We start from the raw sequence: 14,960 nt of genomic DNA on the forward strand, positions 1-14,960 counted from the left end.
AGTTACGTTTTTATGGGAGGTTTTTTAAAAAGATATTTACAGCCTGATACAATAGCATTTAGTTCTGTGCAGTTTTAAGTTAGTTTTTAAAAAATTTTGTTTCCACAGTCCAGAAAAGGCTTTGAAAGACTCACTACAACCCTATGAGGCTGCTTATCTATCAAAATCCTTATCTCGACTCTTCGATCCTATCAACTTGGTTTTTCCCCCTGGTGGTCGTAATCCTCCTTCCTCTGATGAACTTGATGGTATTATTAAAACTATAGCAAGGTACGTATTTTTTATATAGCGGCATGCCATATAAGATGACTGCCATATTTGTTAGTGATATATGATAGCAGTAAATTTTTAATTTATTTTCAAATTATTCAAGTAATTAGGCCCACAATTAAGAATTTTACAGTAGCCGGGCGCGGTGGCTCAAGCCTGTAATCCCAGCACTTTGGGAGGCCGAGACGGGCGGATCATGAGGTCAGGAGATCGAGACCATCCTGGCTAACACGGTGAAACCCCATCTCTACTAAAAAATACAAAAATCTAGCCGGGCGAGATGGCGGGTGCCTGTAGTTCCAGCTGCTCGGGAGGCTGAGGCAGGAGAATGGCGTAAACCCGGGAGGCGGAGCTTGCAGTGAGCTGAGATCCGGCCACTGCAGTCCAGCCTGGGCAACAGAGCAAGACTCCGTCTCAAAAAAAAAAAAAAAAAAAGAATTTTACAGTAAATGAGTGCACGCATAGTAAGTACTTGAGATTCCAATTAATAAAATAATTTAAATACCTTAAATATAGTCTAAAAATAGTCTATTATAATTATTCTGTATCTTGCCAAGGATGCAAAGTAAACCTAGCTGTTTATACCATAGTAAATTTCTTACATTATACAAGAAATCAAATACAATAAATGATTTTATAAATTGAGAAACTAAAACATACAGGTTAATTTTTTTTATCCTAAACTCCAGAAAGTGCTTCATGGCAGAAATAAGAATATAAGTTTGATTAGCTTGCGTTTGCTATTTTAAGCTTTTTAAGTGAATGTGACAGCTTTTAGGACTCTAAAAAGGGAGGATATCGTAGCAGAGGTGCCACCTGAATGCCTGCAGACAATGTAATTATATACTGTTGGCTTTAGACACTTATTTAAAAGTTGTCCAGACTAATTTGCAGTTGAAATTATCTGTTTCTGTCATGACTAACAAGTTGTCATAATAATAGATCTGTACATTTGAGATGGATATTTTAAGGAATAAAAAATAGTATGAGACCGAGGTCTAAATTCTTTTAAAGATTTGAAGATGGTGATTCTGAGGTATGGAAGAGTAAGACTGAAAAGCCACAGGTGGCCAGGCATGATGGCTCACGCCTGTAATCCCAGCACTTTGGGAGGTGGAGGTGGGTGGATCACCTGAGATCAGGAGTTCGAGACTATCCTGGTGAAACCCCATCTCTAGTAAAAATTCAAAAATTAGCTGGGCCTGGTGGCGCATGCCTGTAACCCCAGCTACTCAGGAGACTGAGGCATCAGAATCGCTTGAATCCGAGAGGCGAAGGCCGCAGTGAGCTGAGATCATGCCACTGCACTCCAGTCTGGCTGACAAGAGTGAGTCTCAAAAAATAAAAATAAAAAGCCACATGTATAATAATATACATAAGCATATCTTTTGCTGCAGATGTACCTACAAATTATCTAGATTGCCCAGCATCTTGGTCTTAAATCTCTCCACAATTGCCTTGATTTTCCAAAGTTCTGACTAGGTCCTAGTAACTTGATCTCTTTGACCTGTTTATGTAAATATTAAAGAGGAATCTCTCCCATTCCTCTATGCAACTGGACAATGCTATAATCAAATATAATCTACAGCTGGAAGAATCATGCTTATGGTAGTGTTTAATAAAATTTAAAAGTGAACATTAACAAAATTATGTCTCAATACTATATGAAAGTGCATTTTTGTTATACATAGTGTGCACTAGTATTGCTTCAAACTCTTTCAACTTCTTTAGAAAGAGAATCTGGTAAGATTTACTCTACTACTTCAGGGACAATAATTACTTTTCTTGCTTTCCATCTGTATATGGGTTTCTATATGATTTTTAATTTCTAGTATTCTTTCCATGGTCTTTATAAAATACCTTTTTTTTTTTTTTTTTTTTGGCAGTCAGATCAAATGCCCCAGTTAATCCAATGTTAAAGTTGAAAAGAAGCATGACAAAAAAATACTTTAAGAATCCGAATTTTAAAAATTTGTAATTATAGACCTGCTATGCTTTTATATTATTTAAAAAGCTACTCTATTCAAACTAGCATGAATTGGCATAATTTCTACAGAAACTGAGTATATATCATGTGTAATTTATATTTTTAGCATGTGTCCGTTCCAGGTCATCATTTCCATTCAAGAGCTGTCATTTCCTTGCAGATGTCTGTGATATGCAATGCCTCTAATTGCACTTTGTCAGTCTTACCAAGAGTGCGACTCTAAAAATCTGTACACGATTTACCCCTTTAATGACAGACTGAACCCACATATGACATGCTTTTATTAATGAGAAACTGGTCATTAAGGAAGCTGTCTCCAGGCACATTTTCCTAATGCTGAATTTAGGTGGTAAAATGAAACAATGCAACCAGTTCTTGGAAGCAGTGAAATCTATAAAAAGAATAACCATATTGCTTATTGGGTTTGAGTTTTTATCTTGCTCTTTACTTTGTTGATGAACGATGGTGCTAATATTTAAAAACTGTTTTTATTTTCTCCAGTGAACTAAATGTTGCTGCTGTTGATACAAACCTCACATTAGCTGTGTCAAAAAATGTGGCAAAGACCATCCAGTTATACAGTGTAAAGTCAGAGCAGCTTGTAAGTGATATCCTTTATCTGTAAACTTTAATGATTTTGTTTAAAATTACTAACTATATAATACTTGACTAATCATAAATATTGAATTGACTATTCATTTACTTCCATTTTTACTGTAGTGAAAGTTTGTAACTTCCCGATGAATTTAAACTAGAAAAAAAATTTCTGTTAACAAAAAAATGGCCCCTCCTACACATTGTCAGTACACTTTCAGAAGACAGGCAAGTTTTATAAGGTTTCTTTTTTTAACGCATGTGCCAATTAATGGGCTAATTATGTATTTTTAAATATTTAAATATTTTAAATAATTTACATAAATTATAATTATATATGATCAATCAAATTTTCCCTTTTGTGTGACCACTAATTCCATATATCATTCATGCATGGTCACCTAGTGTGAAATTGACTTGAACTGTTAGAAAACTGTTGTAGGAAGTAAAGTACGTAAAATTTTAGTAGAAAAATGTTTATTTACTTTTTAAAGATTCCAACCTCAGAGCCTGGGAGTTTAACCCTAAAATTATTCTATTTGAAATAGCTATAGGCATGCATTTAAAATAATAAGTACATAACTGAATCATAATCTTAATTCTATACATTAATGTTTTAAAGTTAAGCATACATATTTCACCAGTATGTATGTATGCTAATTGAAATTCAAACAAAATAAGACTTCAATATTTTTTTTATTGTTATTGATATACTAATTTTAGACAGTGTATCAAAATCTGATTGTCTCCACTATCTGTAGAGTGTTAGCCAACTACATTTTCAGTTTATCCTCTCTAACTGTTCCCAATTGAAATATCATAATAAACAAAATAATCTACTTTTACCTATATCCAAGTTGTTTCAGTTTGTTCTGTGATAATTTTTAGGGTAAGTTGATGACATACTGAAAGACTTACATAAAATGATCCTTGGAGGTAACAGTCATGATACGAGGCTTCCTACTTTTAGTTCCCATGGATGGCCAGATTTTGTTTGCAAATATGGTACAACTATTTTCCATTCAGTTGATCTTGTAGTCTTGACAAAATCATCTTACAAGCATCTTTTTAAGAACTTTATTGAAAACTAACCATACAGAGATATGGAGGCTCTTGGTAGGAAATTACTATGAATTTAGATTAGTAATTTTTCTCTCAATCTGTGTTTAAAGATGCTTTATTATAATGTTCATTGCTTCAAAAGCATGGTTATTGCTATAAATAAAATTCAGTATTATATCTACTGGAGTTTAGTGTAATTACTGACAATGCCAAGACCTGAAGTTAACACCATAAGAAAGATCCAGCATATATATAGAAAGTACCTTGCATTGAGAGTACGGAGGGACAGTGGTAATGGTAATATGTACTTCAGTTAACATAGTAATGGCTTAGATGAAATAAAAATATATCTACAAATGTTTGACTGAGTTGATACTGTTGATCAAATTGTTGGTGGCTGTAAATTACTTAAGCCTACCTAACGTACCTGCAGTGTTGAAGGCTAACAGAAAATCATTGACATTTTTTGGTTTTTAATTGGATTATTTCTTTTTTTATTAAAGATACTTTTATTTTTCAACTTTCATTTTAGTGTATAAGGGAAACTTAAGCATTAAATAAGATTATAAAAAGCATATGCCCTATTTTTTAAAATACATTATTGACTAATGTCTTAAGTAACAACTTGCTGTGATTGTTCATTTCTTGGCATTTAATAACACTCTTCTACTCCTCTATGTTTTAAAATTATACCTGTTCTTTAATCTTTACAAATATTCCTATTCTTTTAGAATAATTTGACTGAAAACATTTAGAGGAAAATAGCCAAATAGTCTTTAGTGGAAGAAAGACTTGAAACAGATTTTTGAATTCGATAACTACTCTGCCTATAAATGGAAATGTTGACTTGAGATTTGGTACAAAAACTAAATCAATGAGTGGGAGATTCTTTTCAAAGATGAAAAATTTAAGCTTCCAATCTACAAGATTAAGAAGTGACAGAATCTGTTGTTTCCTGACTTTCTAATGATCGCCATTCTGACTGGCATGAGATTGTGGTTTTGATTTGCATTTCTCTAATGACCAGTGATGATGAGCTTTTTTTCATATGTTCGTTGGCTGCATATATGTCTTCTTTTGACAAGTGTCTCTTCAGATCCTTCGCCGACTTTTTGATGGGGTTGTTTGTTTATTTGTTTTGTAAATTTGAGTTCTTTGTAGATTCTGGCTATTAGCCCTTTGTCAGATGGATAGATTGCAAAAATTTTGTCCCATTCTGTTACCTGTTCACTCTGATAATAGTTTCTTTTGCTGTGCAGAAGCTCTTTAGTTTAATTAGATCCGATTTGTCAATTTTCGCGTTTGTTGCCATTGCTTTTGGTGTTTTAGTCATGAAGTCTTTGCCCATGTCTATGTCCTGAATGGTATTGCCTAGGTTTTCTAGAGTTTTTATGGTTTTAGGTCTTATGTTTAAGTCTTTAATCCATCTTGAGTTAATTTTTGTATTGGGGTAAGGAAGGGGTCTAGTTTCACATTTATTAAATAGGGAATCCTTTCCCCATTGCTTGTTTTTGTCAGGTTTGTGTAAGATCAGATGGTTGTAGATGTGTGACGTTATTTCTGCAGCCATTAAAAAGGATGAGTTCATGTCCTTTGCAGGGACATGGATGAAGCTGGAAACCGTCATTCTCAGCAAACTAACACAGGAACAGAAAACCAAACACTGCATATTCTCACCCATAAGTGGGAGTTGACCAATGAGAACACATGGACACAGAGAGGGGAACATCACACACCAGGGCCTGTCAGTGGGTGGGAGGCTAGAGGAGGGATAGCATTAGGAGAAATACCTAATGTAGATGACAGGTTGATGGGTGCAGCAAACCACCATGGCATGTGTATACATGTGTAACAAACCTGCACGTTCTGCACATGTATCTCAGAACTTAAAGTATAATTTAAAAAAAAAGGAAAGAAAACAAAAGAAAACAAAAGAAAAGAAGGAAGAGAGGGAGGAAGGGAGGGAATGAGGGAGGGAGGGAAATCAGATAATTAATGGAATGTTCAAGCAGTGAGATAAAGGAAAGCTAGAATTTTAAGCATGCTTTCAGAAAGAGTGACTTGAAAATACAGCCTGAAATGTACATTGAGCAGCTTTTCAGAATCTGAAATTTATTTCCCTAAAGATTAGTTATAGAAGTTTCTTGGCTACTGAAACATGTTAGTATACTTAATTATAGCTTTAATTCGTATCAGGAGAAAGACTTATAAAAGGTTTTTTCAAGCTGATTTTTAATATTCTGGGATATAGTAGATTACAACATTAAATTATATGTAGAGTGCATTATATACTTAATACATCTGAAATTATTTTTATGATTACCTATTTTTTTCCCTAAGGCTTTTCTCTTACTAATCACCAAAGGTATGTGTTATACAAACCTTTATCTCTGTAAGGAGAAATCCTTCGGTCCTTCTGAATCCAAAGTGGTACCAGAGAATTTATTTTTAAAGTGAGGTTGGGCCACAAAAATAACTACCGTCATTAACCTTTATAGTGAATCAGGGAATTGTGCCAAGCCATTTATATATATTATTTCATTTATTTCACAACAGTCCCATTAGATGGAAGTATTACTGTCCACCACTACAAAATGTAGAAATTGAAGCTGAGAACAGTTAATAGCATGAGTAATATCGACTACTAAAATTAGAATGCCTGGAAGCAGGTGTTGGCACTAGCATTCAAATCCAGACCAGACTGTAAAACAAGCTTGTTCAACTCGCCTTATTTTTTACTGTTGTTGTTCTCTTGTGTTTTGTTAGGCTTTTAGCAGCCTGAAGCCATGATTTTTAGTTTCTGTCTCTAGTGCTAAGCGGAAAAGTATGAGTAAGGGACTTTACTGGCCCAACCAGAAACAGAAACTAAGAACCCATGACTGTATTCTCTCCCATGTTCACCTCTGCACCAACCTTTAATGTTTTCTTATTTCTGATCTGTAGCTTATATATAAACATAACATCTTTTTTATTTAAGAAAAGTTACATTGTGTTATACATATTGTTTTGTGAATTGTTCATTCATTTTACAGTATATCAAGATGTTAATATATGCGTAATATATTTTATTTATGTATAGAATAGTTTATTTTACTTCCGTGCTCTTAATGTATAGTTAGATGATTTCATAGTTGAATTTTGAAATAGTAGGGATTTAGCATTGAAGCTTCACATCTGAGTTCTAAGCAATAGGATTTAGTTCCTCCAATATGTATTTAACTTAGTATGGGTCATGTGAATATCAGCTTTCTAGATGCTCTTTTGTAAAAGTGAGATCAAAGTTTTTTAGATTTTCATTTAAAAATTCTTATTTGTCTTGACAGCAATTGTGAGTTTATAATTAACTAAGTAGAATTTTGTGTTTCAAATCCACATACCCTATAGGTGTAATATTACAATATTTTATGACTGAACTGAACAAATTATTTAATGGTGATATATTGGGGATTTGTTTGTATAGTCTGAAATGTGACCTTTAGAAGAAAAGGTCCCTAGACCTTACAGTGGAAAGTTTGGGGGTTTTTGTTTGTTTTTGAGATGGTCTCACTCTGTCACCCAGGCTGAAGTACAGTGGCATGATCATGGCTCATTGCAACCTCCACCTCTCAGGCTCAAAGTATCCTCCTGCTTCAGCCTCTGGGCACGCCAGCATGCCTAGCTAATTTTCTTAATTTTTGTAGAGATGGGGGTCTCGCCACATTGCTCAGGCTGGTCTCGAACTCCTGGGTTCAAATGATCCATAGCCTTGGCCTTCTGAAGTACTGGGGTTACAGGTGTGAGCCAATGTACCTAGCCACAATGGCAAGTTTTAATTGGTATTTTCCTTATCCTCTGTGTGTTAAAAGGAAACTAAAATATTAGTATATATTTTATTGGCACCTTTAAAATTTATATAGGCTTGTAAAGTTTTTTGATATCAATTTTGGAGGCAAATATATTAATAAGTATTCCTTTTAAAAACTGAAGGGTATTTTCCGACACTAACCATTATTTGATGGTTCCAGGGAATGGCATCTAGAATCTTAGTGTAAATGGCAAATGTTATGAACTGTGAGAAAGGAGATTGGCATTTAATTAGGTTGCAGACCATTTGAAACAATAATAGGAATGACATTTAAGGGGAGGTCTCAACTTCAATGCAGATCAGTAGCTGTGTATGAGGTCATTAGTTCTAGACACTAAGGTTTTATTTTAAGACTTTGTAAATATGCACTTTATTCTTCATATAATTTCATAAGTTGGAGACTTGACATTCCTATGATGGAAAAAAGCATACATGTGTGATATTTAAATGATATAGAGACATGAGCTCAAATATGAGTTCAATTTTTTTTTTTTTGCTTGTTTGTTTGTTTTTAGTTTTAAAAGTATTGGCCAGGTCTGGTGGCTCATGCCTATAATCCCAGCACTTTGGGAGACTGAGGTGGGCGGATCACCTGAGGTCAGATTTCAAGACCAGCCTGACCAAAATGGTGAAACCTCATCTCTACTAAAAATACAAAAATTAGCCAGGTGTGAGTGCGCGCCAGGAGAATCACATGAACCCAGGAGGCGGAGGTTGCAGTGAGCTTAGCTTGCACCACTGCAGTCAAGCCTGGGCAACAGACTGAGACTGCATCTCAAAATAAATAAATAAATACAAGTATTATTTAATGGAGATTTTAATGTCATCTACATGGGCTGTCACCCCGTATATTATTATATGGTAATAGCTTATGTTGTTAATACAAAAAAAAAAAACAAAGGAAATATGAAATCACTTGGAAGACTTTTTATATTATGTGCAAACAGGTGAAACAAATCAGTTTTGTCTTTTTGACCAAATGCACTTTCACTGTAATACAAACACAACACACCAATCCCTTTAGGTTACCTGGGTAGCCTCTTGATCCTTTTTTTTTTTTTTTTTTTTAAGAGAAGGGGATCTCACTGTGTTGGCCAGCTTGGTCTTGAACTCTTGGCCTCAAGCAACCTCCCACCTCAGCCTCCCAAAGTGAGCCACCACGCCTGGCCCTCTTGATCCTTTAGATAGCCTTCCACTCTTTGTTACCTCTCTTCTTATGTTGGACTGTTTTGGGATTACTTCATCCTTTCTTCAAGATAGCTTTCTGGCCTGATACACTGGCTATACCTATAATCCTAGCACTTTGAGAGTTCGAGACAGAAGGATTGCTTGAGCCCAGTAGTCCAAGACTAGCTGGGGCAACATAGTGAGACCCTGTGTCTACAAAAGCAGAAGAAAAAAAGATAGCTTTCTGACTTGCTTCTCAGACCTGTAAGAGCTTCATTTTCCGGGGGCTGTGGCAAATCAATACTAGACGAACTGTCAGGACTAAGAGTCAGTAGATCATATTGAAGACAGAGAGCAATGACAAATAATATTTTCAAGAGAAAGTAAAAAATTTGAAATTGTTAGTTAAAGCAAGTCAAAGTCTGTGTTAGTTATCTGTTGTCATAAGAATGCTGTGTAACTGACAACCGCTGTTGACATGGGTGACACGCAGTAAGCATTTTTGCTCATGCTTCTCAGGTCATATGGGGACTAGCTAGGTGGCTTTACTGAGGTTGGCTGGGTTTACTCACAAGACTGGCTGGCTGCTGTTCTAGGCTGGCCTTAACCATATTAAAACTCTGCTCTGTTATATGTATCTCTAATCCTGCAGCAGGCTATCCTGGGCCTGATCTCATGATGAAGACAGGGCGCAGGAGAGAAAATATTCCCATAAGTCTCACTCACCAAAACAACCCCTCCACAGTACAAAATTAAGTAGCAAAGAATGTACATACAAAGTAGGTGAAGAATTGGGACGAATTATGCCATCTATCACAAAGCCAAATTGAGAGCATGTAACAATGAAAAGAGAGAGCTCATGAACCTTTTTAATTTTAATTTTTAATATTTAGAGACAGGGTATCGCTACATTGCCCGACTGTTATGCAGGGAGTATTCGCAGGTGCAACCAGTGTTCTCTAAAGCCCCAAACTCCTCGGCTCAAGCAATCCTTCTGCCTCAGCCTCTCAAGTAGCTGGGACCACAGGCAACTCCACCACACCTGGCTGAGCTTTTATTTTTATTCCCAAAGATGTACGCTCCCTACTTGAATCCTAATGGTGTGTTTTTGCTAAATTTTTATGTCATTTGATACCACCTTCACTGCCAAAGAAGAGAGAAATTCATTGCTATGGTAATTTACTTAATGATTTCAGTTAATGTTAATATTACTATAAAAATCATAAGCCTTTTTTCTATATGACTTTTAAATTATATATGTTGACCTCTTATCACATTTTCTAATCTTTATTGTCCTAAACCTCTTTTCATTGCCACAGGCATATAATATTCAAACATTTTTCCTTTTCTTTTTTTTTTTATCTTTCTCATTTAAAATTTTTTTTCTTCATTCCAGAATATGAAGTTTTTTAGTATCTGAGTAAATGGAATCCTCCATACCCACCCTAGAAAATATTAGTATTAGAAGTTTGAAAAGAAATTGAGTAATTGAATCTTGCACCATAATTTTTTACTGCCATGTTATCACTTCAATACCATCAAGAAGATTTTTGAAATATGTTGTTTAGTTTTTCCAGATGTTCTCATTGAGAGAATTGGTCAATTACATAGTCAATTTTTTACTGGGATTGGAAGTCCTAACACTATAGAGCTTTTATATCTGTTGAAGCATATTATATCAAGTAGAGCTTTTAATCCTACCCTTTTCCAAGGTATGAACTATAATTTAATGCCTTCGTGTATGCTTAAAAATTACGCTATTTGAAAGTATATTTCTGGGAGATAAAATTGTCAACATTTAGTCAAAGTTAGGCTGTGGTTTACTTAGAGCACCCTCCTTCCTAGCATACACCCACATACAAATGCATATCACATTAAAGTTATAGCTGTACTCATAATAAGATTTAAAGAAAACCTGCGTTTACTGCCCAGGGCCGCTATAGGCATCAACCTAGTGCGACAGACAGCAAGATTGCCTTGCAAATGGAACTAAGGCCAAAACATGCTTAGGAACTACATCTGCAGTATCCCAGTGTGACACCAGCTACCAGCATTAGATACAGTTCTGAATTGGAGACCTGCAGTAATTATATGGAGGAAGGCATGATTAATGGGGCAACTATAACTACCCCTCCCCCAACACATGTATTAGGCACAAACCCAGAATGAGGAAGACTTCCTTTTAAAAATTAGAATGCAAACTAAAACTCTTCATTTGAATATAAGCAAGCTTGTTTGAATCTTAGAAGCTATGGATTGTCTTTGATTATCCTTTGCCATATCAGACATGTAGCACACTTTTGAGCAGCTTTTATTCAACTCACTAGTATTAGGTTGTGCCCGTTTAGAGTATTTTCTGAGACATATCTAAAAGCAAAAATGGTGACATGGAAAGATTCTCTCTGTAATGGGAATTAAGAAAAATCCTCTGTCTCTTTCTCTATCTCTTAGAAAATCTTTTTAGCATATTCAGTATCGTAGGGCAGGAATTGATAATCTAGCAATGGCAATGGGTTTAGGGGATTTGTGGATCCTAGGAAATTATAAAACTTACAAAACTTAGTTCCATTTGCAAGTTTTATGAAAACAGAAGTATTTTTCAAAATATTTTTGAAATTGTGAACCCCATATATCTGAGACAGGTCTCAGTTAATTTAGAAAGTTTATTTTGCCAAGGTTGAGGACTTGCAGAGACACAGCCTCCGGAGGTCCTGACGACATGTGCCCAAGGTGGTCAGAACACAGTTTGATTTTGTACATTTTAGGGAGTCATGAGACATCAATCAACATATGTAAGATGAACATTGGTTCTGTCCGGAAAGGCGGGACAATTCAAAGTAGGGAGGGAGCTTCCAGGTCGTAGGTAGATAAGAAATAAATGGTTGCATTCTTTTGAGTTTCTGAATAGCCTCTCCAAAGGAGGCAATCAGATATACATTTATCTCAGTGAGCAGAGGGGTGACTTCCCTTTAGCTTAGTGATTTTGGGGGCCCCAAGATTTATTTTCCTTTCACAGAATTTTCCTGGGAAAATGCTCTAACAGATTTTAAAGAGGCCTGTGATTCTTCCTCCTCAAGTAACTGAAAGTTATCTGGAAAATCCCCCAGGTATTTGAAAGTTAAACAGCAAACATTTAAATGATCTATAGGCCAAAGAGGGATATTTTAAAAAAATATTTTGAGCTAAATAAAAATGCAAATAGAACAAATGTATTAGCATTTGTAGGATGCAGCTAACTCAGCAAAGTTCAAATCATTAAATACTTTTATTGGGGAGGAAAAAAGATCTCAATCAAGGATCTAATCTTCTACGTTAACAAACTAAAAAGAGAGAGAAGAAAAAAAGAGCAAATTAAACCATAACACATAAGAAGGAAATAATAAAGATGAGAGCAGAAAACAATCAAGTTAAAAAAAAATAGAGAACATGATTAAAGCCAAAAGCATATTCTAGAATTATGATTTTAGTAAAATCATTGTATACAAGGTATCACTGAAAACCACCTATTTCTATCTACCAGCTACAAACAGAAAATAGAATTCACTGTATAAAAGGCTATTTACAATGGCAGCAGAAAATATCAAATTCCAGAATTTGATATTTTCAAATTCTAGGAATAATTTGACAAAATATGGGCAAGACTTTACACTGAAAACTATAAGTTGTATTGAGAGAAATTGAAGAAGAATTTTTTAAATGATGGTGTATGTGCTATTCATGTATTAGATGACTCAGTATTATATGGAGGTTGATTCTTCTGAAATTGATCTATAGATTTGATGTAATTCCAATAAAAATTCTAACTTTAAAAAAAGTTGATCAGTTGATTGTTAAATTTTTACAGAAATACAGAAATGTCAAGAATAACCAAGACACTTGTTTTAAGAGATGGAGTCTTGCTCTGTTGCCCAGGCTAGATGCAATGTCATGATCCTTGCTCACTGTAGCTTAAGGGATCCTCTGCCTCAGCCTCCCCAGTAGTTGAGATTTCAGGCATGAGTTACCACACTTGGCAATCAAGACACTTTTTTAAGAAGAGGAACAATGCAGAGCGATTTGCTCTACTAGATAAGAAGACTCATAAAGTTATAGTAAAGGCCAGGTGTGGTGTCTCACACCTGTAAATCCCAGCACTTTGGGAGGCTGAGGAGGGAGAATTACTTGAGATCAGGAGTTTGAGACCATCCTGGGCAATTGAGTGAGATCTCATCTCTACCAAAAAAAAAATAAGTTCTAGTTAAGATAATGAAGTATAAAGTATTATCACAGGTATAGAAAAATGGAACATTGAGAGAGAAACAGTCCCACATATAGACAGTCATAGTATATTAAAATTCACACTAAACAATTAATTTTACCAAACAGCCACTTTTCTCCAGTTTAAACATCAACTGCCTAAAATAACATTACCAAAACTAAATGTAGTATATATTTTGGAAGTTTGGAGAAAATGAAGGAGTAGAGGTGTGTGTGTGTGTGTGTGTATGTGTGTGTGTGTGTAACATCTTTCTTTTCTTGGGTCTAGATTTTTTATGTTCACTTTTGGTAATTCAAAACATATGTGAGGCTGGGCGACATGGCTCACACCTGTAATCCCAGCACTGTGAGAGGCCAAGGCAGGTGGATCGCTTGAGCCATGGAGTTCAAGACGAACTTGGGCGACGTGCGAAACCCCATCTCTACTGAAAATACCAAAATTAGCGGGATGTGGTGGCACATATCTGATGTCCCAGATACTTGGAAAGCTGAGGCAGGAGGATCACTCGAGCCCAGAAGGCGGAGGCTGTAGTGAACCAAGATCATGGCCACTGCACTCCAGTAAGAGTAATAGAGGGAGGTCCCGTCTCAAAAAAAAAAAAAAAGCATATGTGAGTACTATCTTTCCTAAGAACCCAAGAGAGAAAACTTTTTGAAAAAGTTTATGCCTTTCAGTTCTGTTTCAATTTTTACCATATGTAAGATTTTACAAGAAGGAATAATTTGATTAGTATTCGGAGGGACTGATCACAATGAATGGAACTGAAGAGGCAAGTCCAAGTGCCTAAAAAGGCAGTAGCAGCCTGGCAATTATTGAAGCAATGTGTGTTCTGGACTTTGGTTATACCACCATAAAATGATACCTTCAACCCCAGATCCTCTTGCTTATAAGCCTGGACTCTTGAATACTGACAGACTTAAAACTGATTAAATGCTCTTGCTTTTCCAGAATTCCTTGTGACCCAGTCTGACATCCTTGAAACTGTGTAACCTTAACCCTAGATCCTGCCAGCTCTAGCAGGCTATAGTAAGGGCTTTGTCCTTCACTCAGAATGAGAGGGAAGCTATTTAATGGTTGAATGCAGAAGGAGGAAATCTAATGCAAAAAGGAAGGGTTAGAATGCAAGAAGTAATAATAAGCACAAAACATTGATAAACATGTAGGTAAATCTAATCTTTAATTGCATAAAATTAGAATAGTGACTAATATGGAACATAGAAGTAAGATGGAACTAAAATACAAGTCCACATTAAGGTATAAAATGAGGAAAGAGTGATGGATATTAAAGCATTTTAAAATGCATGTCATTGTTCAGGATTAAGTTGAATATAATTTTTTTTTTTTTTTTTTTTTTTTGACATGGAGTCTTGCTGTCACCCAGGCTGGAATACAGTGGCATGATCTTGGCTCACTGCAAGCTCCGCCTCCTGGGTTCACGCCATTCTTCTGTCTCAGCCTCCCGAGTAGCTGGGACTACAGGCACCCGCCATCACGCCCAGATGATTTTTTGTATTTTTAGTAGAGACGGGGTATCACCAAGTTAACCAGGATGGTCTCGTTTTTGTGACCTCGTGATCCCCCCACCTCGGCCTCCCAAAGTGCTGGGATTACAGGCATGAGCCACCGCGCCTGGCTTAAATTGAATATAATATTAACAATTATGACTACTGAAAGAATAGAAATAGAATATGTAACTTAGAATTAAGTTAATGGAAAAGGGTAAAAAAGGAAACTATCAGCTGAGTAAAAGGCTGAAAAATATACAGAAACAAAAGAGG

The 14,960-nt window shown here is 35.6% G+C and overlaps 1 protein-coding gene across 1 annotated transcript in view; it reads left to right on the forward strand.

Annotated features, from left to right (window-relative positions):
• Positions 1–14,960, forward strand: part of COG5 (component of oligomeric golgi complex 5) — a 368,980-nt gene that overhangs the window by 289,490 nt on the left and 64,530 nt on the right. The window contains exons 13-14 of the mRNA XM_050785204.1: positions 109–270; positions 2,759–2,858. Of these exons, the coding sequence (XP_050641161.1) occupies positions 109–270; positions 2,759–2,858 (262 nt within the window). The remainder of the gene's footprint in view (positions 1–108; positions 271–2,758; positions 2,859–14,960) is intronic.

Source organism: Macaca thibetana, chromosome 3 (assembly GCF_024542745.1).
Source record: "Macaca thibetana thibetana isolate TM-01 chromosome 3, ASM2454274v1, whole genome shotgun sequence".
In the NCBI taxonomy this organism is placed as follows: Eukaryota; Metazoa; Chordata; class Mammalia; order Primates; family Cercopithecidae; genus Macaca; species Macaca thibetana.